The sequence below is a fragment of the Rissa tridactyla genome, chromosome 1, assembly GCF_028500815.1.
Source record: "Rissa tridactyla isolate bRisTri1 chromosome 1, bRisTri1.patW.cur.20221130, whole genome shotgun sequence".
Taxonomy (NCBI): domain Eukaryota; kingdom Metazoa; phylum Chordata; class Aves; order Charadriiformes; family Laridae; genus Rissa; species Rissa tridactyla.
The window spans coordinates 36,232,816-36,259,652 of record NC_071466.1 but is presented as its reverse complement, the minus strand read 5'-3'; the positions used below and the strand labels follow the sequence as shown (position 1 = coordinate 36,259,652).

General features: G+C 39.1%; 1 protein-coding gene across 4 annotated transcripts in view; it reads left to right on the top strand.

The window, feature by feature from the left end:
• Window positions 1-435: 435 nt before the first annotated feature.
• Window positions 436-26,837, top strand: part of AKAP11 (A-kinase anchoring protein 11) — a 45,743-nt gene continuing 19,341 nt past the window's right edge. For 2 of the 4 annotated variants that reach the window (XM_054207033.1, XM_054207017.1), the window contains exons 1-7: window positions 436-576; window positions 6,335-6,442; window positions 12,220-12,336; window positions 16,838-16,885; window positions 18,841-18,975; window positions 19,989-20,253; window positions 20,719-25,369. In XM_054207033.1, the coding sequence (XP_054063008.1) occupies window positions 6,383-6,442; window positions 12,220-12,336; window positions 16,838-16,885; window positions 18,841-18,975; window positions 19,989-20,253; window positions 20,719-25,369 (5,276 nt within the window). In that variant the 5' untranslated portion in view covers window positions 436-576; window positions 6,335-6,382. Of the gene's footprint in view, window positions 577-2,919; window positions 5,935-6,334; window positions 6,443-6,479; window positions 7,394-12,219; window positions 12,337-16,837; window positions 16,886-18,840; window positions 18,976-19,988; window positions 20,254-20,718; window positions 25,370-26,837 lie in introns of those variants that run through there. The other 2 variants (XM_054207024.1, XM_054207043.1) reach the window with 2 other exon arrangements.

Below are 26,837 nucleotides of genomic sequence, written 5' to 3'. Positions count from 1 at the left end.
GAAATTTTTCCTAATAATGATGCTGCGGCAGAGGGGGGGGAGGGCAGCTCCACCCAGCCCGCGGCCCCCTCCCTGAGAGGGCCTGGGGAGACCCGGCGGGAGGGTGCTCCTCTCACGGCCATCCAGGCACAAGCTGCCTTTTCCTCCCGTGAGGGAAGTACGGCCCCCAGAGACCCAGTAACTGCCGTAACGGCCCTAACGCCCTCGCCGGGCGCGCGCGACCCCCGCGGCGGGCGCGAGCGGACAGCGGGGGGACGCGCGCAACAACCCGGCCCCGCCCCTCCCGCGAGGTTCTCCCAATTCCCGCCAATGGGGGCGCCGGCCACCGGCCGCCACGTGACGTCTGGCCCCGCCCCCCCTCCCGGGGGCGCGCGAGTCTGCGTGGGGGTGGGAAGCGTCGCGAGAGCGGGGGCGGGGCCCGGAGGGGGAGGGGCCGGGCCGGACCGGGCGGCGGAGGGGCGCTGCGCCGCGGCGGCGCTGACGGGGCCGGGTCCGGGGCCGGCGGGGCCGGGATCGGCTCCAGTGGCTTTTGGCAGTGAAATGGCTGCGGGAGCCGGGTACTGAGGAGGCGGTCAGGTACGGGGCGTCCGCTCTTCCCTCTCCCCCACCCCCCGCTGGCCTGCTGAGGGGAGCCCGCCGCTTCCCTTCCCCGCGCAGGGCCGGGGGGCAGCCTCCCGGCCTGTCAGGCTGGGGATCGCTCCCACAGGTGGCGGCGGAGGAGGAGCAGAGCATCCCCCACTACCCAGCCGCCCTTCCCTGCGGGGAGGAGGCGCTGCTGGCACCTCCCCAGCCGGCTCCGTGTGGCCTGGGGCGGTGCAGCCCCGGACGGGCCACACGCACCTGAGGGGAGGGTGCGGAGGCGGGGGTGGGGACACAGGGAGGGGGGGTAACGCAGCGGTTTGGCCCCGAGACCCGCGGAGCCGGGTGGGGGGTGAGGTGCTGGCAGCATGCCTCCTTCCTTCCCGGAGAGCCCCTCGGTAGGCGCGGCGGCCTGCGCCGGAGGCCTGCTGGTGGGAGCGGCTGGGTGGGCAGTCCCCCTCGGCAGGGGTTGTCCGCCGTCCCGGCTGGAGCCTGGGTCGTGCCCGTGTTGCCGTGGTTGCTGCACGGGGGCTGAAGTAAGTTCGCGTTGCCTCCTGCGTTGGGTGTCTCGCGGTTGATGCACACGGGTTAAATAAGTTCACCCCATTCTCAATATTTCGCTTTTTAAAAGTGTCTCCTCCCCCTCCCTCCCCGCGTTCCTCCTCCCCGAGGGGAGGAGGAACAATGTGTATCCCTCGTTTACTTTCTTGGTTCTTTTGAGGGGCGTTCTTTATGACTGAAGCAGCGTTCTCTGATTTCCCCCCACTATCCAAAGGCGGGGGGGGGGGGCGGGGAGTTACGAACTGTTGATCTGGTATTATAATCTTCTTACTGAAGCATCTGGGATATTAGCAGAGTGAGATAGGGACGCAAAAAAGGAGTTACATTGTATTTGGGAAGGATCAGTGGTACTAAAATCAATGGTAATACAATACACTTAATTTATCCGTGTTGCACTTGGGAAGAGCCTTAAGGTGCTTCATATTTGCAAGATTATTTCAGAATTGTACTGTTAGCCTTTTGTGACAGATACTGCCAATATTTAATTCATTCTTGAGAAATCAAATATTTTAAAATAATTTTTGTCACATTTGTCCAGGTGAGTTTCTTGGTTTGCGGGCAAGACGAGTTTTTTTTTTTTTTTAAGGCATGGTAATTCAATTATGCCATCTTGGTTGATGGCATAATATGGGTAAAAAAAAAATAAAGTATTTTTATATTTTTAGTATTTTTAAATACCTCCTAAAGAAGGTATTCTTTGGTGAAGTTCTATCTAAGGGGAAATAAGATTGTGTGAGGAAATGCTACTGCTTAGAAATTAATATACCCCCCAACTTAATTGGTTTAGTTATGTTATGTATGAAATACACAATGAAATAAAGTACAGAAACTAAAAGTTATTTGCACAAAGCACAAAATCTAGAATGATGGATATTTGTGGTAGAATGAGTAGTAATTTTTTTTCTCAAGCCGTGTTTGAGGATCCAGACCCAGGACTGGGGGGAAGGTGGGGGCAATGATTTTTAGTGTTGATCTAGGCAGAGAAAATGAAGGATTCTTTTGAAATTGGTGAAGCTTGGTATTCATGTCATGCCTCTATGTAACAAGAATACAATGTAAAACAGTTAGAACCAAACAAGAAAAAGAAAATTCAGCCTTTCATAATTGTGCTGTCTAACAGAGATATATTCCCTCCTGCCCTCTTCTCTTAGTGTTGCTGTGGCTGTGGTAAAGACAACTTGTCATTTTATAAAACAGAATTTTTCAAGACTGCCAACCCAATTAGTGAAAGTGATAAATCATTAAAAATGAGAAAAAGAAAAGGATCCATTAGACTATTCTGCCCGCTTGTCAGTATAGGCTTGTTTCATTTGGATTTCAATAGCAATTGTTTTGCTAACGTTACAAAAGGGTGCGTCTTATTTCTAAGGTATTTTTAAATTTGATATTTGGGATAAATCTTTCACAGCTCAGTATTCAATTAAACCTGGATTTGCAAAGCATCAGCAAAGTTCTTTTGGCTGCTTCAGATCATTGTGTTGAAGATAAAAAAAAATACTTAGGCTTAAAAAGAAAGATTTTTTTTTTTTTTTAACAGTACTACAGCAAAAAATACTTTTTTGAAACATAATCACAGATATATTGTTGTCCTCAGCTAGAATCTTTTATTGGAAATGTAACTGTAGAGTCATTGAATGGTTTGGGTTGGAAGGGACCTTAAAGATCATGTAGTTCCAACCCCCCTGCCATGGGCAGGGACACCTCCCACTAGAGCAGGCTGCTCAAAGCCCCATCCAGCCTGGCCTTGAACACTTCCAGGGATGGGGCATCCACAACTTCCCTGGGCAACCTGTTCCAGTGTCTCACCACCCTCACAGTCAAGAATTTTTTCCTAATATCTAATCTAAATCTACCCTCTTTCAGTTAAAAACCATTACCCCCTCGCCCATTGCTACACTCCCTGATAAAGAGTCCCTCCCCATCTTTCCTGTAGTCCACCTTTATGTACTGGAAGGCCACAATAAGGTCTCCCTGGAGCCTTCTCTTCTCCAGGCAGAGCAACCCCAACACTCTCAGCCTGTCCTCTTAAGAGAGGTTCTTGAGCCCTCTGATCATCTTGGTGGCCCTCCTCTGGACCTGCTCCAACAGGTCCATGTCCTTATTATGTTGGGGGCCCTAGAGCTGGATGCAGTACTCCAGGTGGGGTCTCATAAAATAAGAACATATTACATATAGTTCAGATTTATTGCCTATATGGTTCAAATTCCTCATGTCCTTGTATGACTTTCACATAGATGTGTACATGTACATATACGCTTCTCTAGCTATTAGATTAATAATATTAATATTAAATTAATCTCTTAGATATACTCAGCACATTTGCACTTTACAGCCAAAAATAAGTTTTCTTCCTTTCTGTCAGCTAACTGTTGTCAGTACACACTGGCTTCTAACAAATTTAGGCATAGGATAAATTTATACAAAGAGATGAAATTTATGGCAAAACTCCTGTTGGATTCCCTTAAGCTGATTTCGCTATTTAATTTTGATCCTTACGTACATTCAAACAAGACTGGACAAGATAACTAAATGCTTATTACGTGGTCTGGTGAGAAAGGTATTCCTCAACAAATCGCTGTAAAAATGGATTTAAGATGATCCACCTTTTTGGAAAGGTAGAGATGGTTAAAGTTTGTGTGGGTATTTATCAGTTGTTCGCGTGATCAATTTTTTCTTTTTTTCCGCATCTACTGATAGTTATTCAGTAACAGCAAAGTCCTTGTCCTCCTGCATCTGATACTTAATGCCATTTATTCCTCTTTTTTTTTGAGTTTACAGTAGGAGGAAATGAATTTTCATAGTCAAATACAATATGCAGAAATAAAAATAATTTTAAAGGGTAGGTTTTATTTGCACAAGAAACAAGCTATTTCCAGGCTGTTTTGTTTGCCAGTGCTTTCACTTCCTTTCCAGTTAAAGTTTTGGTACTTCACAGATGATTGGCCATTTGTTCCTTTGAAAATTGATAATAATTTTATATATTAAAAGGAACACTTTCAGATTTCATTGTGTTGTTGAACAAGTGGGACCCTTCAGATTTCTCTGAAACGGAAGATGGAGAGCTGTGATGCTGTAGGTGGTGGGGACAACCTGCGTAACTCAAGTACGGAAGGACAGGATGCAGGCACAACAAAATGGTTATGGTGGTGTGTTGATAAACCAGTACGGTTTCTGTCCAGCATCTTTCAGAGTCTTTGTACTGTGATTTATGAGACTGTTGGTTTCATGAGGTAGGTGTCACTGCAGGTGGCTCTGTGATGATGCTCATGTCTCCAGAGTTTACTAGCTGATGCCACAGGAAACTACTGAACGTACGGCCTGAAGGCAGTGTAACTGTAGACTACTGTGTCTGAGCAAATACTGTGGGACACAACATGGTTATAAAGTCATCTCCATGATTTTGCTATGCCGGGCTTTTGCTGCAAGGAGTGATCAGTCCAAAAATGTAGAGCTCAAGGAATTGACTTGACCCTGTGTGAGAAACCAGCTTTTCCTGTAGATGGCTCTTCTTAGGACAAGGATGCGTCCAAGAGTATTTCCCTAATGTGATTAGATTAACAGAATGGATTAGCTGCTTAAGATAGAGCAGTAGGGACAAGTGAGGTGGATTTATTTTTCTTGCTTGCTGTTGTTTCGTGGCTTTTGTTGTTTTTTTGTTTCTTTTTTTTAAACTCTTGAGTCTCAACAGAAGCATCGTTGGTTTTTTTAATCTTCCATCCACAGAATTTTGCTATGATTGGAGTTTTCTATTTGTATTTATTATATTTATATATAATATATATATAATCTGTCTAACACGTACCTAGCTGCTTCATGTCATTGTCTTAATTATCCAAACTTCAGACATCCTGTTAAGAGAGATGCTGTGCTCCAGAGATTAAAATGTTGCAGTTTATTTGCATAAGTGTAACTTTTCTTCTAAGGTTCTAGCAAGTTCATCTTCATGAAGGAAAGCAGAAATTGAGGTGGAATGTGAATAGATGTATCTAATAATATCTAATAATCTCTTGCTGTTTTATTTTTGAGGAGGTGTTACGTTTATAGGTGCTGAGGGGGGAGATAAAGAGTGCAATTACTTGATGCCACTACTCATCGTATTATTTAAATTACATATACTGAAGAACAAACCCATATAAAAAATTTCTTTCCCGTATAAAGGTTAAATATGTGCTTGAGATGAGATTGAGGAAAATCTAGCCAGTCAGTTGTGCAAAGGAGACCTGTACTCTGATGTCTTGGTGTTTATTTTTTTATTTTGCAGTCATCTTTACATGCATTTGCTCCTTACCTGGTTTATTTTGGATAGTCTAGGAGTTCTTTTTCCTGGCTAAGTTGTGTGACCCTGGGAAAAGATGAAGTATTAAAACTTCCATAGAATTTAAAAGCCCAACGCAAGCTTTCTGTCTTTATTAATACCCTACATTTATTGCCTGTTTTGGGGGATGTGGAGGTGAATGAAACAGACTAGATTATTCTATTTCTTTTCATTGCTGCTGATTAAGCAGGGAAACTTGAAAAACTTGTTTTGATTTCATTGCTTTTTTTCATTGTTGTTAGATTTAAGATCAATAAGGGTAGCTGACTTGAGCAAGAGCTCTTCTGACCTACTTTGGTGAAGTAAGGGTGCTGGGAAATGCATCCTATTGTCCTGCGTTTTGCCAGCAGAGGCAGGACAGCCCAGAGCAATGCCAGAGAACGAGATTGTTGATACGTGTTAGCCTGAACAGGAGTCACATGTGTTCGTCTGTAGTACTTAAGAGTTGACAGAAATAAATAGGCCAGTTGGTTGAGTGGGTAAGTAGTACGTTTTCTTCTGGAGATTGTTGAAGGGTAGTTCCAGTGCGTGGTATGGTACAGGAATCTGCTGATAAACTTCACCAGATATCAGCAGTAGTGAAACAATATTTAATGCAATGTTCCTTCCCCCCTGCCCCCTCAATGCATCCTTGAAAGAAAAATGTTGGAACTAACTGTAAGAGGTTTTTTACATTTGTGCATTGTTTTAAAAATAAGTATGGTAGTACCTTTTATTAAGTCAACAATCAGTACGGATGGTGTGCTGTTTAATTTTTCTCAGTTGTAAAATGCCTTTTAATTGTTTTTATTGGTTCTTGTTTTGTCTACTTGCATTTTCAAAATGTATACAAACTAAATGGAGAAACATAAAATAATCAAGTGTAAATGTTTTTCATAGGTATTTTTGAGCTGACTTCTTTCATCGAATACTAAGATTGGTAAAATCATGGATATGTACGCCAGGGCTCAGGGCAATCGAATGAAGCCAAGAATATCTGTGAAAAAGGTAATTACCTGTATTTAAACAAAAAAAAAAAATTCAGAGCTTTTCAGTCTTTATTGCAACAGTCTAATAATGAACCAAGTGAACTGATAGATTTGGTTAGGGCTTTTTTGAGTGGGTTTTTTATTTCTTTATGTGTTTTAATTTTGGTAATTGTCTAATCAAGAAGGCAAAGAAACTGTTTTTGCTTTATGCTTTGGCATATTTAGCATTGTTGAACAGTGAGACAGAACAATTTAAAGAAGGGGGGTGTATGCTTTTGCCTTTCGTTTTAAAGTAATATGAAATTTTATTTGCTAAAATTTTGCATTTATTTGCTAAAATTTCCCTTGTTTATTGGAGTATAACTTATTTTGAACACAGATTTTTCAAGTTTATATGTAATAAAATATAAATATGTAGTGTTCATTGAAAACTGTTCTGTGAAGTCTGTGTTAGGGCTTACTGTAATGGCTTTATCTTTAGATTTTGGTTTCCTGACTGGCTTATCCTTCTGTTTACATGAACTTCTAGGCAGTGTTTTGGTGAAAAAGAAAATATGTCTAGCAATTATGAAAGGTATTGGGTTTTTTTTAACAGTATTTGTTTATTTATTTATTCTTTTAAATTTTGTCACTTTAGCTTGGAGAGCATAAATACTCTTCCTTAAACTTTCTTGCAACTTCCATAAGCATTTACTCAATTAAAGTTGCAGTTTACCCTGAAGGAACAGATTTTTTTTACCAAATCATATTTCTCAAAGTAGTTGAATACAGATGAATATTTTTCCAGGTCTTTCCTGGTTACTAATAAATTCTTTACTTGCTAGTGTGTGCAACGCTTAAGGGGAGAAACTGAGCAAGGAAGTATCTTGTTGCATGAAAATTGCATTATTTTATTCCATAAGCAGATTTTGTTGTCTTAAGGAAACAGTGTGTGTGGTATAGGACCTATAGAAGCTGCTTTAAAGTGAAGGTAAGCACTATGGGACTGCCAGGCACGTAATTAGTTGTTCCAGGTCCTGATATGGAAGCTTAACTGCCATACATTAAGCACTTTGTAATTATGGGTGATATTCTTTCACTTTAAGACACATGGTATCAAAACTCTTATTGTATTGATTTATGAAAAATCTCCAGCTCAAACAGTTCTTTAACAACAGTCAAGTCATTTTGCATTCTTAACCTGAACATAAACTGCATTTTAGAGGACTTTTTTAGTCTGCCCTTTATTTGTTTTTTTTCACTTCAATTAAAAAACCAAACAAAACAAACCAACAACCCCCGACCAGGTTTTTAAACCTCTGGGTTGCAGAAACATCTTTCTAATAATGACAATGAGCAGTGATTCCTCACTAATTCTAATGGTTGCCTAAAATACTAGCTGTGTGAACTGCTCTCTTAGTTGCCATTGAGCGTTCTGGACTGTGTGGTTCTAGGAACATGAATTCAACCTTTCTTGAGTGTCTTGCTAAACTCTACATTTTCGTACAGCCAGACTCCAATGTTTTGATCTGTGTCTGCTTCCTCTTGATGTTTCCCTGAGAGGTGGCTACTTAGATTATAGTGTGGAACTTTCATTCTTTCTCTCAGAGCCAGGCGGTAAGGTGGTCAGAATCACACTGTTTCATCTTCTGTTGATTGAATCTTGCAATCTGATTCATGTCGTCTTTGTGATACTTAGCAGGAATTGTTGCAGTAGTAGTTCTTAAAAATCAGTGCGTGGTTGTGGTATGCACATTTAAAGTCTTAAGTTTCCATTTTTTACAAAATTATTTCAAAATATTCAGTCCATTTAAATCTTACAGGACATGAAATCAGGAAGAGCTGCTTTGTTACTTAAGAGCAGAGTAAACATGACTCTCCAACACTGGACTCGATTTTTCTGCAGATCGTGGCATCTTACAGGTTTCTGGATTGTTTGAAATGTTAAAGAGCAGCTGTTTGAAATAGTTCATGAGACCAATTAGTATAGAATTTCCTTCAGTGTATTCTGAAGGATCTACAGATAATGACTTCTTGATTTGCTGGCCACAAAAGGGACAGTGCAAAACCTTGAATTGCTCATTTGAGCTAGAGGCATGACAAGGGTTTTCAGATGTTTGCGTCTGTCTTGCTCTGCACACCTTTGAGGATATTTGTGTTTTTCCCCTAGTATGACTTAGTAAGTTTGATATCTGTGCTCACAATTGAAATAGGATTTCTTGTGAGACATGGGACTGGAATTTCTGTAAAGGAGTAGTACGCAGGCCTAGCAAGTTAGAGCTTTATAGGTTGCTTGGGATTTTTTGCCCATATGTCTATGTAAATTGGAAGTAGTTGTGCTATTTATAAAAACAAATGTTGAAGATGACCTCTTGTCCTTACCTAAACTGAGCTTATATTCTTGGGAATTTGCTAGTTTTCAGTTTTTAATGTAGTTGCGTGTCTCCTAGACTAGGGTTGTGAGAGAACTTGCTTTGTTGTCAAATTGGCAAAAGTGAGTACAGTCCTTTGCTGTCACAAGCACAATTTTGATAAGAATATGAAAAAGTTGTTAAATATAGTCTCACAAAAAAACCCCTAAAACCACCACAACGGGCTGCTGTTTTTTGTCTTTTTGAACCACACTGCTGTAATAGCTAAGAATCTTATGAATTCCAGCTGAAGCTATTCACAGGAAGTTTATACCCATTTTTCATGGATGTCATTATTCTTTGGCTTAAATAGCTTTATTTTTTTTTTTTGCCTATGTTCACTCTCGTGATGTTTTTACAGTTGGGGATCTGTCCTCTGTTAGCCTTGGTTTTTGGAAACTGTGTAAACTAAGGTTTTAGTCTGCTTTTGTATGACAGCCTCTGCATTCCAGTGATTATCCTTCATAGTCCTACTTTCTGTGCTTGTTGTGAGTTAATCTTCTTTTTACATGTGGATGATACTGTACGTGCAATTATATGGGATGTCCTTCTCAGTGACTCTGATGATATCAGTTCTTGCATTAAAGGATGCGTACTAGGTCACGTTTGCTATTTTCAGTGCTGTATCGTATTGACCACTCATTGCTATACCACGATCAAGAAGTCAACTCAGGTCTCTTATTTCCCAGCTTGTAAATTCGCAATTCTATTTTAAAGCTTGCTTTTAGTTTTTAAGGACATAATGTTGTACTTCCTACGGTTGCATTTTAAAATACTCTCACGTTGAGCAAGTTCTTCCTGGATGATGTGCTATTCTTCCTCTTGACTGATGACACCTGCTTACTTTGAATTTTTATCAGATTTCATCTACATATTTACTTCCCTCCTTCTCCCCCCCCCCCAATTTAATTTATTAATGATGATGATGCTTGACTTCACTCTCAAGATAAATTTTGAGGAAGTTGGTTACTGACCTACATCTACTCTTATCCTCAAGAAAAATCCTTTGCTAACTCTATGCAGGCAAATTCTTCTTTCCAGAAGCAGCTCTTTTAGTAAACTCTGTCTTTTTCTGGTTTTGTAACTCTTCATATATTTCAGTGTAAATAATCTGTGGAAGTCCAGATAGCTGAGATCTTTCCTCTAGGTCTGTATTGTGCCTGTTAATTTCCATATTTTTATTCTTTCCATGTTCTGAACTCTTATATTCATTAATATGATCCTAAAAACATGCATCACTTCCATCCTCCTCCTTTTTAAAATACGGTTATTTTATCTCTTCAGTTACCTAGTGCCACCATCAGTGTACTTACAGACCTACGTATGGTCTTGTATGCTGATTCTTCCAGACCTGAAGGAGATTTTTCCAATTGTTGCGTCTTTCTTATTCTTCCACTTCAAATTCTCCAAAACCTTAAATTTTCCTTCATCTCAACTGTAGTAGCTCTTACTACTATACTTCTGTTCTAGTTATTCGTCCTGCCTTTTCTTTCATGGTATTAAACTAGGAAAAAAAACTTGCTTATAAATAAGGTATATGTAGTAGTTTGTAGACTTAGAAAACCTAACTACTAGAGAATAATGATAAGTCCTTCTCAAACTGGATCATCGTTGGTCTGCAGAAAACTAGCAGGTCATGTTGTATGACCTTTTATTTTTTTAATTAGTATTTTGAGTCTGTGACTGATTAAGTTATTGTAGAAGCTGAAAATGAGACATTTTAGCACACTTGCTTGACTTCACAAATTACTTTTGTCTGAGATGAATGGGGGAACTGCTGGGGGAGAGTCTTTAAGCAGTATTGATATTGCAGCCACCTGTAAATCTGGAAGATACAGAGAATCAAAGAGAAAGACACAGTAAGCATACTTTGGAAAGTGCAAGGATATGTTACTAAACTGTGGAGGTAAATTGCAACTAAACGTGGTAAAAAAGGAATAGATGAAAAGTGGAAATTAGATGAATGCTTTATTAATTTGTTTTGTATGACCCAATAACTGCCTTAAATGCATTTTTAAAATAGTTCAGCTGTTACTTTTCCACAAAAATGACTGTTTGACTGCTTTAAAGTGACTTGACCTTGGCTGTAAGGGTGGTAGTCTGGGCCTTGTTTGCTAACATTCTGAAATATATTTTGGTAATTTCAAAGATCCTGAAGTGCAGTTTCTATTTTGCTTTTGTCTATGCATTCTAGAAATGTTTTCCTAATTCTGTATCACCATGAGCGCAAGCATGGTGACAGTGGCCATGCTATAATAATTTGGCTTCCCATGCAGTAATACTTGATACCAATTTTTTCTACGGGGGGGGGGGGGGGGGGATCTTTCTTGAGGTTTAACTGTAATACACAAATTGCTTTTTGTTGTAAACAGATTGGTTGTGCTGTGGGTGTATCAGAAATACAAAATATTCTCTGACTCACTTTGGCTTCTAGCACTTCTACTATTGTTTAAGGAACGATGTACGTTTGAATGTGTCATAAATTGGACACACTGATTTCTCACTTCATTTTTAACAGGGCAATCATACAGAGAATAAATAACTGGATTAACAATTTATAACCACATGGCAGTCTTATTTTTCTTCTTGACCTTACCACTTGCTAGAGAAGATGACAATTTTAAAATAAAAAATAAAGAAAAAAGGTTGTTAACTTCCTAAAAAAAGTGAGAGGATGTTGTCTTTTTTACAAGCTAAGTGAACCAGTTTTTGTTGTTGTTCTGTTGTCTTGTTTTATTTGACTTCAGATACCAGTAAAGATAATTCTTTTGTTCTGCTGTGCTTTGTTACACTGGGAGAAATTCTTAGATTCTTAAGCCTTTTTTAGACATCTGTGGGTGCTTGCATGTCACCATAAGTGCAAATAAAAGAAATGTTACGAGAATTGATTGCATGAGATTAAGTTACAGTTCTTCCATATCCTTCAAGGAACAGGGAAGGAGAACGTGTGTGGATTTTCATGGTGGTTTACTTTGTTTGTTTGTTTGTTTTCTTCCCCTTTGACTTCTGAAGCCACCTCCATTACTTTTCTTGGCTGAATTTTCTTTTCATCCTTTTTAAGGAAAAGCTGATGGAAAAGTTCCATATAAAGGCTTTGATGCAAGGAATAGGTGGGACTTCAATGTCTTCTTGGATTCATCTGTTTCTTTTTTCAAAGTTTGCACGTTCTCAACTTTTTTTTTTTAATACAGAATTGTCACCTTCTTTTGGAATAAAAGTTTTGCTTAAGAAGAAAACTTACTGTTTCAGTTCCATGCCCTGAAGTAAATTTAAACTTGAAACCTGATGATTTGTATAAAAAGTAATTTGGAACAGTTCTTAGAGTAGGGAAACCTATGGGGGGCAGGGGATAGATGAAAACTGAAAATACATTTTCTTTGTCTTACATTTTTTCATTGTTTTTCAGAGTTTTGGTGAAGGTGTACTGCACTCTATGAAGTCACTGCTACACAGCAGGAAAGAGTTATGCAATGTGTCAGCAGAGGAATGTCTAAATCGGGAAGAACAAGACAATTTTATTGAGGTTTGGCATAACCTGACCATTTATATCTATTTTGTGGCTATGATAGAAAATGACTTAGAGCGTAGCAGTATGGGAAGTTGCAGGATAGTAAATCTGAACAATGCTTCAAGTTACTGGCTGTAAAATCTGTACCCCCTGTTGTCATTCTTGAATTCAGTTACTGTAGTCTTGAAAAGAGCTGTGACATTTCCAGATGACATTTCTCTGCTTTGTAGGATTTGTGAAACAAAAAACCAAAATGTGTAGATAGAAGATTTTGTAAGAATTGTATAACTGGGTGTACTAGATTTGTGAGCGCTCCTGTGATTGAGATTGTATGGATGATATCCTAACAAAGTAGCACAACGTTTTGATCCAGGTCTGAAAATAAAAGTTAAAGTGATTGCTCTTGTTTGCCTTGTGCTCAGCACTAAAACCTGAAGCCTCGACATTGCAGGTCTAGAATTCTTTTACATTACTACAGATGGGCCAAAAGCTGGAGAAGGTCTGGAGAGAAAAGAAGGTAGACTTTGACAGAATGCAGGGCTGTCTAGGTAAATCTCAAGCTGTGAGGAGGAATGACTAGAGCTGTTTGAGTTACAAGACTAACAGCAGTTTCTCCAAAGGGAAAAGAAAAAAGCAAGAAGCAATAAATACCATGTATTTCCTATTAAGTGTCTTAGAACTAAGTAATAGTTGACAGACCTGACAAGGAGCTTAGAGGAGAGGATGACCTGCACTGGCCAGGCAGAGGAGCTGAGACAGGGAGAAATGAAGCAAAAAAAGACTAAGGAAGTGGCTAGGGAAGGTTGCTAATTGGATAAGAAGTAGCAGGAGGAAGGGAAGAGGTAGATTGTGTGACCAGCAGAGATGAGTTAGGATTGCCTGGATAACATCAGGTTTCTTGGGTCTGGCTGGATGGTGAGGTGTGGTGACTGTATGAAACATTTGGGGAGCAGGCAAGGAGCTGAATTTGTAAAAGATGAAGAGCTGTGACAGATTAGAGGTATGGAAGAAGAGCTAAGCAGTGGAGGAGTGGGCGAAATCTTGTCTGTCTGTTCAGACAGACCATGTTCTAGAATCTACAAAACCCCTCAAGTGTTCCCCTCCCCCCCCCCCCCCCCCCCCCCGCTTTTTGTCTTGTAGCAAATACCTGATGAATAGCTGGCAGTGTGTTTTATGTGGCTGTAATGGTGGTCCCTATGGAGAAAGATAGCTGACTATATTTAGTTACCTTATTAGCTCAGCAATTAAGTGCTCTCTCATTGAAATGTAAGAGGTCAATATCCTGCCACAGAATGTTTTTTTTTTTTTTTCTTATGCAAATATAGGGAAAGACACCTATATGCGGAATAACATTAAAAGAACATTATTAGGACTGCAAAGATAATTACTCAGACTTATGAAAACCAGAATTTAGGTTTTTCTGTACCATTTTAATTCATTTCCTCTGTACCCGTGGGTTATGATAACCTTAAAATACAGTGTCTCATGCACTATTTTTAGTTTAAAGAATGGTATCATAGAATCATTTAGGTTGGAAAAGACCTTTAAGGTCATGAAGTCCAACAATCAACCTAGCACTGCCAAGCCCACCACTAAACCATGTCCCTAAGCACCACATCTACACATCTTTTAAATACCTTTGGGGATGGTGATCCCCCCACTTCCCTGGGCAGCCTGTTCCAATGCTTGACAACCCTTTTGGAGAAGAAATTTTTTTTAATATCCAATCTAAACCTCCCTTGAGGCTGTTTCCTCTCATCCTATCACTTGTTACTTGGGAGAAGAGACTGACACCCTCCTTTCAGGTAGTTGCAGAGAGCGATAAGGTCTCCCCTCAGCCTCCTTTTCTCAAGACTAAACAACCCCAGTTTCCTCAGCTGCTCCTCATAAGACTTGTGCTCTAAACCCTTCTCCAGCTTTGTTGCTCTTCTTTGGACACTCTCCAGCACCTCAGTGTCTTTCTGTGAGCTGAACATGGTATTTGAAGTACAGCCTCGCCAGTGCTGAGTACAGGGGGACAATCACTTCCCTAGTCCTGCTGGCCACGCTACTCCTGATGCAGGCCAGGATGCTGTTGACGTTCTTGGCCACCTGGGCACACTGTTGGCTCATATTTAGTCGGCTGTTGGCAAACACCCCAAGTCTTTTTCTGCCAGGCAGCTCTCCAACCACACTTCCCCAGTCCTGTAGCGCTGCATGGGGTTGTTGTGACACAAGTGCAGGACCCAGCTCTTGGCCTTCTTGAACCTCATACAATTGGCCGTGGCCCATCGATCCAGCCTGTCCAGATCCCTCTTGTTTTACTGACTGTTGGCCTTTCCATCTCCCTGACCTACTTCCCAACAACTTTTGAACTGGTATACTAGCTTCAGACATGTTTGAGATATTAAAAGGTGATTATTTTTCTGTGAGAACTGGAGTTTGGACGCAATAAAGAAATCCAAATTAGTGTTGTCATTGAGGCAAAACCAGACAGACTTGGCAGCGGTGTGGTCTCTTTGACAGCAGTCCCCTGGCCCGTCTGTGTACATATGGACTGGCTGGCATACTGCCCTATCTTGCACAATGATTTATCCCAAGGGAGAAGGAAAGGGTTGGAATGATTATCTTGAGGAAGAGGAAAGGGCATGCAAGAAGAGAAAAGTGCAAACACCCACTAAAAAAAAGCCAGCAACAAACTACCAAAAAAACCCCAACAGCAACAAACGCTAAAGCCTCCCAAAACGTTCTTCAAAGAACTAGGTTTTTTCCAAGTCCTTTAAATTGTTTGCTATTTTGCCTTTTCTGTGGAGGAATTTGGTTCAAAATGTAGGTATGTACAGATAAGATGATGTCGAAGTTGAAAGGTGTAGCACAGATGAAAGATGTAGGAGTTGAAGAAAAGATGTAGGGCATGTTGCTCAAACAGAATCCTTTCATAGTTAACACAGTGAATATGGTGCTGGAGACCTGTAATTTGTCTGGAGCTGTTTAGAATGCTACTGCGAAGCATTGTTTCATTTATGATGTTGTCATAACTGAAATAAGGATAAGTGGATGTAAACAGGAAGATCTTTTCTGAGGGCATAGTAGCTTCCCAGCATGAGACCCCCTGGAATAAACAAGTCATAATTTTTCATAGTTTAGTATTAATTCAGTTTAAAAGAAAGTTTGAGGGTTTTCTTGGTGCAGCATTGAAATAACGTATTAAAAACTCAAATACAGTTCAAAACAGAATTGTTCTTCAGCCATTTATTTTTCTAGCTCCATCCCTTTCAGAGATTCTGTGTATGCACAAGCAAGTAGCTGAACCAGTTACTAATAAATTATTATAAACATAGTGATGTTCTTTGCTGTTTTTAAACTTGAGAACCAAATGACTACCTTAGAGTAACCAGGGAGTAGCTGCTACTAGTTTAGTATGAGCTGTGGCTTGAATACGTAACATTCAGTCTATTGCATAGTGCCTTGCAATAATTGAATCCAAGCCATATCAAACTTAAGTTCAAATGTCAATGGAAGTATTTAATCTTTGTGCTTTATTACATATCTACAAAATGTAAGCAAAATTTATTTTCTTACAACCTTGTTTTGAAAATAAATGCCTTGGGATTTTTTTTTGAGCATGCAGATACCCTATTGATTTGTTGTTAGGGAAATATTAAATGAGAACAGAGGAAATCTGGTGTTTGAAATAAAGTTTGAATAGTGGATGTAAAATAGATGATGATCTGACACTGAAGAATAAAGGTAAGACAAAATACTGCCTTTCTGGTCTGTTCGTGTTGAATGATACAAGGCACCTACCTGTAGACAGAAGAGAGGGACAGTATGTGATAAAATAACTCCCCTTGGGTCCACAAGCACAAAAAACCTGAGGAAAAGCTGTCATTTCTGACATATTCCACGTTTGTGAGACTGACAAGACCTTTTTTTTCGAGGTTGAATACTTTAATTCTTTTACTTTAGGGGTTTGTCTGCTTGGATATTGCATGCAAACATGTGGCTTAAGTAATCAGTTGTGTTTTGGCTTTAGGCTGATCAATTTACATGGTAAATTGTATAATGTGTTGGCATTATGCTCTCTTCAGTATATGCAAATGTATCAAAGTTTGTTAGCATGGACAGATTTCAGACTGGAACTGTTTTATATGAGTCCAGCCTGAAGCAAGGACAGATGAGCACTGATCTTTGCAAAATCATGTTTATTTTAACAGATGTAGTGGGGCCTGTATGTTTTTCTCAGTGTATACCAGCCAATAGGCCACGAGAAAAATTTATATGTGCTGTGTTTTGAATGTTGTATATGCTCTTTAGTCTGATCTGACCTTTCACAATTCAAATAGTATAGCGTTCCTATTCTTTATATAAGAACACGTGCTACTGTTTGACCATGCTATCCTACCCCAATGTATTGTTTTCATGGCCGTAGAATGAAGCTTTGTGGTAAATCCTGCAGAATTTTAACTCTTAAGTATCTGCAGAAAACAAAAAAGTTCTTTTCTGTACTCAATATGTTCATGTATTTATTTTACAGATTACATTTATAGGTTTTGCTGAGGAGATGGGTACTGCTTATTTGCAGGTATGGTATATATCTATATTTATTGGAAAATAATGTTCTTTAGCACTGGTGATTTCTGAGTTTTTTCAGATGGAGGAATTTTGGTGTTTTGAGAAATGAAATATATGTATCTTGAGCATTTAAAATCCTAAGTTTTAAATATTATCGAAAGGTTGAAAATAATTATTTTAATATGATCATCAGTGTTTTATATGTATTTAAAATATTACTTGGGTCAGTCTTTGTATTAGAATGATCTGGAACAGCTTACTTAAATTGGGAGGGGGATTTGTTGTGTGTGTGTGGTGTTTGAAAGGGGGGAGGTGTTGGTTGTATTTTTTTGTTTGGTTTTTTTTTGTTTTATTTTAGGTTTGTTGTTTTTGATTTTTTTTTTTTTTCTTAAAAACCTATATGTATCACTATTTTGGCTTGTAACCTTCTCTTTAGTAGAGTTGTGCTTATTGCTATGGTACAGTTGTCATGTGCAAAGCTAAAACTTTACTGAATTGACTGCTAGCTGGTAATTGCTGGTGGGGGATCAGGAGTCAATATTATGGTTATGCCTTAAGACATTATTCTGGAGAGTTAGATGAGGAAGTCTGACACGGACCTGTTGGAGCAAGTCCAGAGGAGGGCCACCAAGATGAGAGGGCTGGAGCACCTATGCTATGAAGACAGGCTGAGAGTGTTGGGGGTGTTCAGCCTAGAGAAGAGAAAGCCCAGGGAGACCTTATAGTGGCCTTCCAGTACATAAAGGGGGCCTACAGGAAAGATGGGGAGGGACTCTTGATCAGGGAGTGTAGTGATAGGACGAGGGGTAATGTTTTTTAACTGAAAGAGGGTAGGTTTAGAATAGATATTAGGAAGAAATTCTTTACTGTGAGGGTGGTGAGGCACTGGACAGGTTGCCCAGGGAAGTTGTGGAAGTCCCATCCCTGGAATTGTTCAAGGCCAGGCTGGATGGGGCTTTGAGCAGCCTGGTCTAGTGGGAGGTGTCCCTGCCCATGGCAGGGGGGTTGGAACTAGATGATCTTTAGGATCCCTTCTAACATAGCCGTTCTGTGATTCTACGCAATGTTATTTTAAAAGGGGAAGTGTAGCAAACTAGTGGGCTTGTGCTCTGCCATTTTAAGAAGTTAAGGATTTAATCTTCCTGTGCAGTTTACACATCAGTATAATCCATAACATACATGTTTACAGTGCTGTTCCATACTTCTACTCTGTCTAGATCTTAATAGATAGAGATTGCTGTAGTAATTTGATGATGTTTAAAAATGAAAAATGGAAACTCTGAATCCCTTTGCGTTCAATGTTATATCAATGTTGCTAATTAATCAAATTATAATAATGCTAGACATTCTTTCAAGTATAGGTAAGAACTATTTGTCTAGAATTAGGTGGAATTTAGAGAAATTTGGGCTGAATACCGTTATGGAGACTTGCTTTGTACCGGGTGAATCAGTAGTGTTTAGTCTGTTTAAAAAAAACGTAAGTTTTTCATAGACCTTTTCTACATTAGGTAAATCTAAAAGTTATCCAAGATCATGCTTAAAGAAGTGCCTTGTCCTTGTTTTTGTAATAAGGGGCTAAAACACTATTTCAATAAAGCGCACTCAGACCATGTAGAGATCCATTGAGAACCATTATTAGCTGAGTGCAGCGTTCTCTTTGTAGTTGCTTACCTTGTAGGATGTACAACTGCTTTTCAGAGCTTACAAAATTCTCCTTTGTGACAGTGGAATTTCTTTTGGTAGGAGCGTGAGCTGGAGATGAGTGTGGACTGAATTAAAGCTTGTTTACAGACGCTTTACACCACAGTTTGAGAGTATGAGATGGGGCAAGAAATAGGGCAGAAAAGAGCTTTACCAAAATAAGCAGCTGTTACTATTTAGGGGCAATGAGAGATCAAAACTGTTATCATTTACATGTTATTTTTTTCACTTCATATTCTCAATGTGTTTGTATATTTAAATCAGGAGTTGGCAGCTGTTTCTGTAGAGCTTCCAGATGTTCTGAAATCGCTCCAGTTGTGCAAACTAAAAGAAAATGAGGTTATATTTCTAAAAGATGTAAAGAAAACCTTGGCAAAACCTTATGTCATGAAACCTCAGGTAAAAATTTTGTGTATTCTTGCATGTCTTAATTACACAAGCATTGTATTTGGCCTCATAAAGAGTTTAGTCATATCACACCTTGTCTTGCTTTTGGTTTTGGGCCATCTTAGCCACAGTGGTATTAATATTGTTATTAATATGGTTATATTCTGTGATTTCTTTAAAATGAATGTTAGAAAAATTTCAAACTTTCTGCTTTCAAGTGCTGTATTATGAACAGAAAATATTTAATAAATATTTAATTATGGTGCTGATCCCATGTTTCTGCTAGGCCATAGTCCCTTTTATTGTCAATTAGTAAAGAAGATGAAACTTGTGAAGTTACCGATCTGTGCTCAGATACAGCTTTCATCCTTGGCAGACTTTTCTTCTTGAAACAGAGGTGCTAAAAATTTTGAGAATGTCAGGTGTTCGTAAAACTCAGTGGGCTCTTTTTGTACTAAAAATTATTTTAAATTACAAATGCTGTTAATGATATAATTTCCATTATTTTTGTTTCAGTATTATTTCCAATGTTATTATGATGTTAGTTATATTATTTCCAATTATAAATGTTGTTAAAGCAAGCTTCTTAAAGTTATATTGACTAATCATGCATGATAGGTTTAATTATGTTGCATATAAGATAAAAAATACCTTGAAGAAATAAATATCCTGTAAACTGATGTACTGTTCAGCATAAACATGCTTTGAAATATTGTCTTCCTCTACAGACTTTTAACATTCATTCTTTAATAGATTCTTGAGTACACATTATCAGGGTTGTATTATGCAACCCTCTTTTGTTTGTTTTATTGCAATGATTTATCAGAGTGCGGAAGTTATGAAAATGAGTAAGTGATTTTAACTGTCACTCTACTCAAACTGTTCCAGTCATTTTCTTATCTTTAAAATACTTGTAAATTGTTTACTGTTCGTAACAAAGCATTGAAGGAATCCCTTGCTACTCCTGACAGCTCAGATCATTCTAAGATTGTCGTGTTTGCTTTCTTGTTGCTCTCTTTTTCAAGAATCAGCTTCCTGAAGTGGTTTGTGTGATGAGACTGTCTCCTTCATTCCCAAGGATCAAAGTTGATTATATATTTACCTTGCTGGGCAAGTATACCACAGGCATAAGATATGCAGTGGAAATAAACTCATTGCAAAAACATCAAACAGAGACATCCCATGGAGAAGACGATGACACTAATCAGTCAGTTTCTTCAATTGAGGATGATTTTGTCACTGCTTTCGAACACTTAGATGAAGATGAGCCTTCAAAGATACAAAGTGCCGGTAAGTTCTTGCATGCTGTTGATTTGTAGAAATTGTTATTTGAAATTTAGGCTTTTGGGATTTCATGAGAAAATAAATGTAAATAAATAGTATTTTCTTACATTAATCATGTTTTGTAAAGGGGTATTATGCAATTGAATTTCAATTTTTTTTTTCCTGTTCTTCTCACAACAGTTTATCAACTCATAAACCAAAGATTTTAATCTCAATGCCGGATGCAGATCAAGTAGAATATTGTTCTACTTTGTGTGCTAAAGAACACATTAACTTGTCAGTGATTAGATTAGTATAATAGGATTTGAAAAAAATGAAAGATTGCTTTAATCGTGAAAGATCAGCTAGCATTTTGCAACAAAAACAAGCACAGCAGTTGCCATCAAAATCCGTCTCCAGTTCTCTGCAGTTTGGTGCAAACTTTTTTTCTTTTCTTCTTTCCCTTTTTTGTTTTTTTTCTCCCCTCTTCAGGTGCATGTAGCTTTACTTCTCGAAACCATCGAGATGCTGCTTCACAGACCATCCCTGCTCAATGTTTAGAAGCTGTTGACTCAAAGGTCCTTGTGGGTTCTGCACGTCGAAAGTCATCTGCCAGATCTTCTACTTTGATTGATATTTTGGGACTTAAGGAACTGTCCTCAGTAAAAAATTCAGTTACAACTTCAATTTCTGATCCTTGGATACAAAGGAGTTTCTATAAGCCATATAATCCTTCTGATCAAGGTGTTAATTTTTTACGTAAAACGTTATTTTCTTCCTCTCCAGCTGAATCCTCTGAGTCAGATTGCTCCAGCCCAAGCCCCATCATCTTCTTAGATGAAGAAGGGTATCAAAAAAGCTTGAAGGCAAAACTTCAGCTGCCAAAAATTCCAGTAGTGAAAGATGGTATAGAGGATTCAGATTCAGAAGTAAGTGAATTTTTTGATAGTTTTGATCAGTTTGATGAGCTGGAACAAGCCTTGGAAAACTCTTGCAAAGTTATTAGGGATCCCATTGTAGGAAATCCCTCACAGAAAAGGAGGGCTGCACATGAACAGTTGTCTTCTGCAAGCATTACAATGAATCCTCAGAACTTCAAGTTTGATCGTCCCACTCTCCCAGCCAATGTAAAGAAACCAACTCCTCGTAAACCAGAATCGCCGTATAGCAGCGTCTTTGATGTCCCGGATTCCCCTCGCCCAGTTAAAACATCAGGAGAAGAGAATGGAGGCTTGTTCAGCCCTATTAGATCATCAGCTTTCAGTCCACTAGGGAGCTGTGGTTCTTCTGAATGTTTATGTCGAATTAATCTTGGTGGAGATGGGACAGGTCAAAATCACCGTGATGCGCTCTATAATAGTTATTCAGCATACGCTGATAGTGTTTCATTTGAAATACTGGGTTCTGTTTTTCAGTCTGAGTCCTCATTGGAACAAGTACATGCAGGAAATGATTCAAAACACAAAGGGATTGGTTTGAAAGAGAAAAAAGGTCAAGCTGCAGATCTCAGAATGAAAACTAGTAAAGAGCCAGATAAACAAGCCAAATGTAAACATAAGTCATTAATGATTAGAGATAGCATTCAGAAATTTGCAACTGAATTAGTTGAAAAAAGTTTTGGCAGTGCATTTAAAGACCTGCAAAAAGGCGTTTCTTCGTGCACCAGTGCTCTTTGTCATTTGGCTGCTAGGTTGACTTCTTCTGTCTTTCAAATGGCCTTTTATGAGATTGGAAGACGTAGAGCAATCTCCCTGAAGGAGCGTGCCATTAATGGGATAGCAAACTTTTTGGTGAGTGAAGCCATAACTGGTGCTTTGAAAGAACTGCGGCATGTAAAGAAACAAATATTTACCAACACCGTTGCCCGGTTTGCAGCAGACCTTGCTGAAGAACTTGTGTTTGAAGGAATAATGGAAGTATGCCAGTTTTCGTATCCATCGACACCTACAGCTGCACAGCCTTCATCTTTTGATTATGAAGACAAAGTGGTAAGATCCTATGCCAGAGATTTGTCTGAATCTGTCATTCAGGAGGCTTTTATTGAACTGTCTCAGGTTGATGTAACCTTCACAACACAAGCAGCCATTAGCGTTTCCATGGACAACATCAAATATGTGAGTGCAGAAAATATGTTAGGGTCAACACGGACTTCCACAGTTTTTCCTAATTTTAATGATAGGGTAACACTGAAGCCCATCCAAGATTCCAAGAAGGAATATACAGTACAGCAAGCTCTGTTTTGCACCTCTGGTGTTGTAAGTTCAATACCTGTGCCCTTAGCTGGAAGAGCTCTTTATCAACATCAGGTTTCCTCTGATGCTTATAAAGCAAAAGTATCTACTGCTCCGAATTCCGATGACGGTATGACAGTATACAAAGACTCCACTCATCCATTTTTCACAAGCAAAAAGAGAGAGGAGGAAGTTACTTCTTACAGAAATATATACCTAACTTCAGATCACAGTCAAAGTACTGAAAGTACTCCATCACTCTTACATAACCAAAACGATACCAAACAAACAAATAACAGATCTGGAATGAACAATAATTCAGAATTAACAAGTGGGTCGAAAGGCATTAATACTTTTTCTGGAACTATGGTAGATATGATAGTAAATGAAGCTTATGAAGCCATAACCTCATCTAGAGTAACAAAAGCAGTAGAAGAGTATACAGATTTTTTAACAAGAAAAATAATAGATAAAAAACCTTATGTGCAGTGTGTTGGTGAAGATTTCCCCAAGAGTGTGTTTGCAGATCAGTTGGCCAAGTACGTCATAAAACAATCTGTGGATGAAAGTAAAACAGCGTTATGCAACACTAGTGAGAATTTAGCATGTAATGTGAGCTCACAGACTTACACAGGTATCAGCAGAAAAGAACAATTTGTAATAAAGAAGCAAGAGGCTGAGAAACAAAGTAATGTTTCTGTAATTGTGGAACAACAGCAGATGCCTTTGAATAATCCATGTAAATTTCTTACTCCAACTCATTCTGTTCAGTGTTTTTCAGAACCTAAAGATTATTTGCAGGAACAAAAAGGACACAGATTTTCTTCAAAATCACCACCGTCTTGTTCCACTGTGACTTTTGCTAGGCATGTTCTAGAGGACTTCACTGACACAGGAAGCTGCTCAATAACACACTTAAACAAGCCCTCAAAAAAACACGATACTCAGAAACCATCCTCAGGACCTTTGACTTACAGGCAGGCTGATTGTTTTCTGCATGCAAATAGCTTTTCTTCAGTGATGTTTGGCAGTGAAGATGCTTTGCAGATGGAAGATAAATCAAGTCTCAAGGATGGAAATACCTGTGTAATGCCTGGTACACCCCCACCAACCCCTTTAGTACCATGTCAAAGTAGTTCTGAAAGAAACCTAAGAAAACTATCTAAGAAACTCAAGGGAGAATTAGCAAAGGAATTTGCACCTGCAACACCACCTTCTACACCGTACAATCCATCCGTTGGTGGTTTGTCTGAAACTGAACGTGACTCTTTGGAAAATGAGGAATTTATGCTGAAACTCATGCGGTCGCTTTCTGAAGAAGTGGAAAGTAGTGAAGATGAAGATCATTCTGAAATGCCCATTGAGAAAGAGGAGTGTTCAGAAAAAACCATTCAGTATGCAGATTGCTTAGCTAGTCATATAATTTCAATAGCAACTGAAATGGCTGCTTCCCATTTAGATGGTAAAACCAACAAAAGAGAAGCTGATAGGCAGGTTCAGTTAGGTATGCAAAACAAAAGATGTGGATATACTGCATTTATAAACATCCCAGAAGAGACATGCACTTCTTTGTGGAATTATGCAGGTGATATGGCAGGAAAAGTCATCAACGAGGCCAAGAAGATGGTGAAATCAAGGCATTGTAAACTGTTGAGGTTGAAGCGGGTTAACTGTCAGGTGGATTGCCTTTATCTGAGGAAAGGTGATAAAGAGCGTAGTTCAAACGAACGGTGCGGGGACCAGTGGCTGGCGGAGAGAGATGCATCTGTACTTCCTTTACCGCAAGGTTCAGGCATGACAGGTTTGACTTCCAAATACCCAAGCTGTGAAAGTGTGACTGACGAATACGCGGATCATATTATTCGAGTTTTGAAAAGAGAAGGCGGTAATGCTGAACTGTTGATGGATCAGTATGCTAGCAGACTGGTTTACAGGTCTATCAAATCGGGCTTACAGCAAGCTGCTAGAAAAACCAAATGGAGATACAACAGAAAGATACTTCCTGGGCAAAACGCACAGGTAAATGGTAAGCTGGAGCTGATCAAAACGGTGAATAAAGATGCAGTACAGCAAACGAAAAGCAGCATTCATCGCTGTGAAGACCAAACGTGCGAAAGGAGTATCGGCACACAGAGAACAGAATGCATGGACTTGTTAGATTTTTCAGAATCCCTTGCTCGCAGTATCACTTGTGATGTCAGGAAGAAATTGAAAACGTCGGGAACATGTTTACCAAAGTCTCTGACAGATTCCTGTCTATATAAAAAGACTGAATTTGATGAAGTCACAGGGGATCTTATTAAAACAAGATTTTCTAGGACATTTCTTCCTTTCTCCCCAGATCATAAACTGTATCATAGTACAGGCAGTTTAAATGAAAGTGGCTACAGCGAAGGCATAATTCAAACTATAGAACAATATGCTAGGAAAGTAGCAGATGATACTTTAGAAATGGGTTTAGAGTCGGCTGTTCTCCATGCGGCGGAAAACAGAAAAAATGGGGATAGGCTCTCATATACTGAGAAACTGTCTCCTTTTTCTGGAACTGTCTGTAGATGCTGCAGCATGAAGGAACATCGGTACTGTACAGAAAGTACGTCTCATCACCTGCCTGCGCAAGAATCCTCCATTCCAGTGAGGCATTTTCTTCATTCTGGATTAGGTGGTGCCTGTCAAAAATCAAGAGTGTTTCAGCTTGATATTCCTAAAATTCACGTTGATGTAGAACAGAAGATAGTGTTTTCTGACAAGGGGGCTACTGCGGCCGTAGAGAAAGCAGAAGGAGAGCTGAGTTACACAAGTCTGACAGCTGACAGTGGTATTGGACAAGATGGAGTCAGTTTTGCTGAAAGCCTTACTACTGAAATAATGACATCAGCTATGACTAATATTGGTCAGGCGGTTAACATAAGGTAATATTAATTTTCTCTTACTTGTTGCATTCTGTACCAGAAAAAGAAGGATTGTTCATACCAATATGTGCTCAGAAGGAATTTTTTTTAATTATTTTTTTTTTAGAAATTTACACTTTATGTTCTGCGTGTTTTCTTTTTATTCCTCTGGTGATGTTTAAATGATTCAGAACTAGAAAAAAAAAGTCTTTTTTCTACCTGTGTGAGCTTGAAACCAAGGTTTCTGTGTATATCAGTGTGCATATATTCCAGTAGGTGACTAATAAGTGGAACTTGTTATTTCAACTTGAAATGCTGTTATTTTTACCTACAGTAGAGAATAGTACCCCTTACGTGTTTTATTGATCTGTGAGCCATGACAGAATCCAGGTTTGTTCCCTACCTGTATTTCCTCTTCTGTTCTAAAAAGTTTATTTTTGCATTTGTCACTAAGACCAACATCTGGTACTGCCCAAACTAGCCATTGCTTTATAGTATGAAGGCTTTATTTTGATTATGGCTGTGTGATGACAGTGTCCTTATTATTGGGGAAAAAAAGCCCCTCTTACTTAAAGAAAAAACAACTTACTAAAACACGCTTTAGCTTATACGATAGTAATACAGCAGACAAGGAACTGACTTTCACATTCTCGTATATTTAGCAAACGCTAATATACTGTTTCCTTTAATAGGCCTATAAATAGGAAATATGTGCCACAGTGACTTTGGGGCAAACGGCAACTGTTTCTTAAAACAGACTGCAGTGATCAGAATGACTTGAAATTCCTTCTCTTCAGGTCCAAAAGCAGTCTTTACCATGTTGTCTTTTCCAATTTATAGTAATGTTTGTTTTCCTATGATTTTTGTGGTGGAATTCCTCACAATAGCTAAAGTTTTCTTTTCCTGGTTTCTAGAAGGGGCATCATGATGAATAATAAAATTATTTTTTACATGTTCAGTAGATGAATGGCCACAGTGGGAACGAATTAAATTTTTCGGGGTTTGATATGAAACCCATACGTACTAGCTTGTGCTCCATAGATGCGAATGAAAGTTTTTGTTTTGTGTGGGGGGGTAACTTTTGCAGAAAACTACAAGATCTGTTTTAACTTCTATGACCTTTCAATGAAAGCATTCAAGTAAAAATTCTAGCAGCGTAAAAATGCTAATAAGATGCATATTGTGGCTCTCTGTACAACAGAGTGGAGTCCTTAGTGTGTGACCAAAAAAATAGTAGTAATGTGGTGCTGGTTTTCTATACCTGCAGCATCAAAGATACTTTTTCTGAATGACTACTTAAAATATTATTTAAAATTTCTAGTTAGAATATAACAGCAATAAAATACAGGTTTCAAAGAGATGCTGTTTATTATTTTATCTGTGGCAAAGAGACGATATTACAGTTTTAACATGACAAAATTTATGTTTCTTACATCATCATCTAATATATGGTGTGTAATGCACATGTTTCTTGAGAAGCTGCCTTATG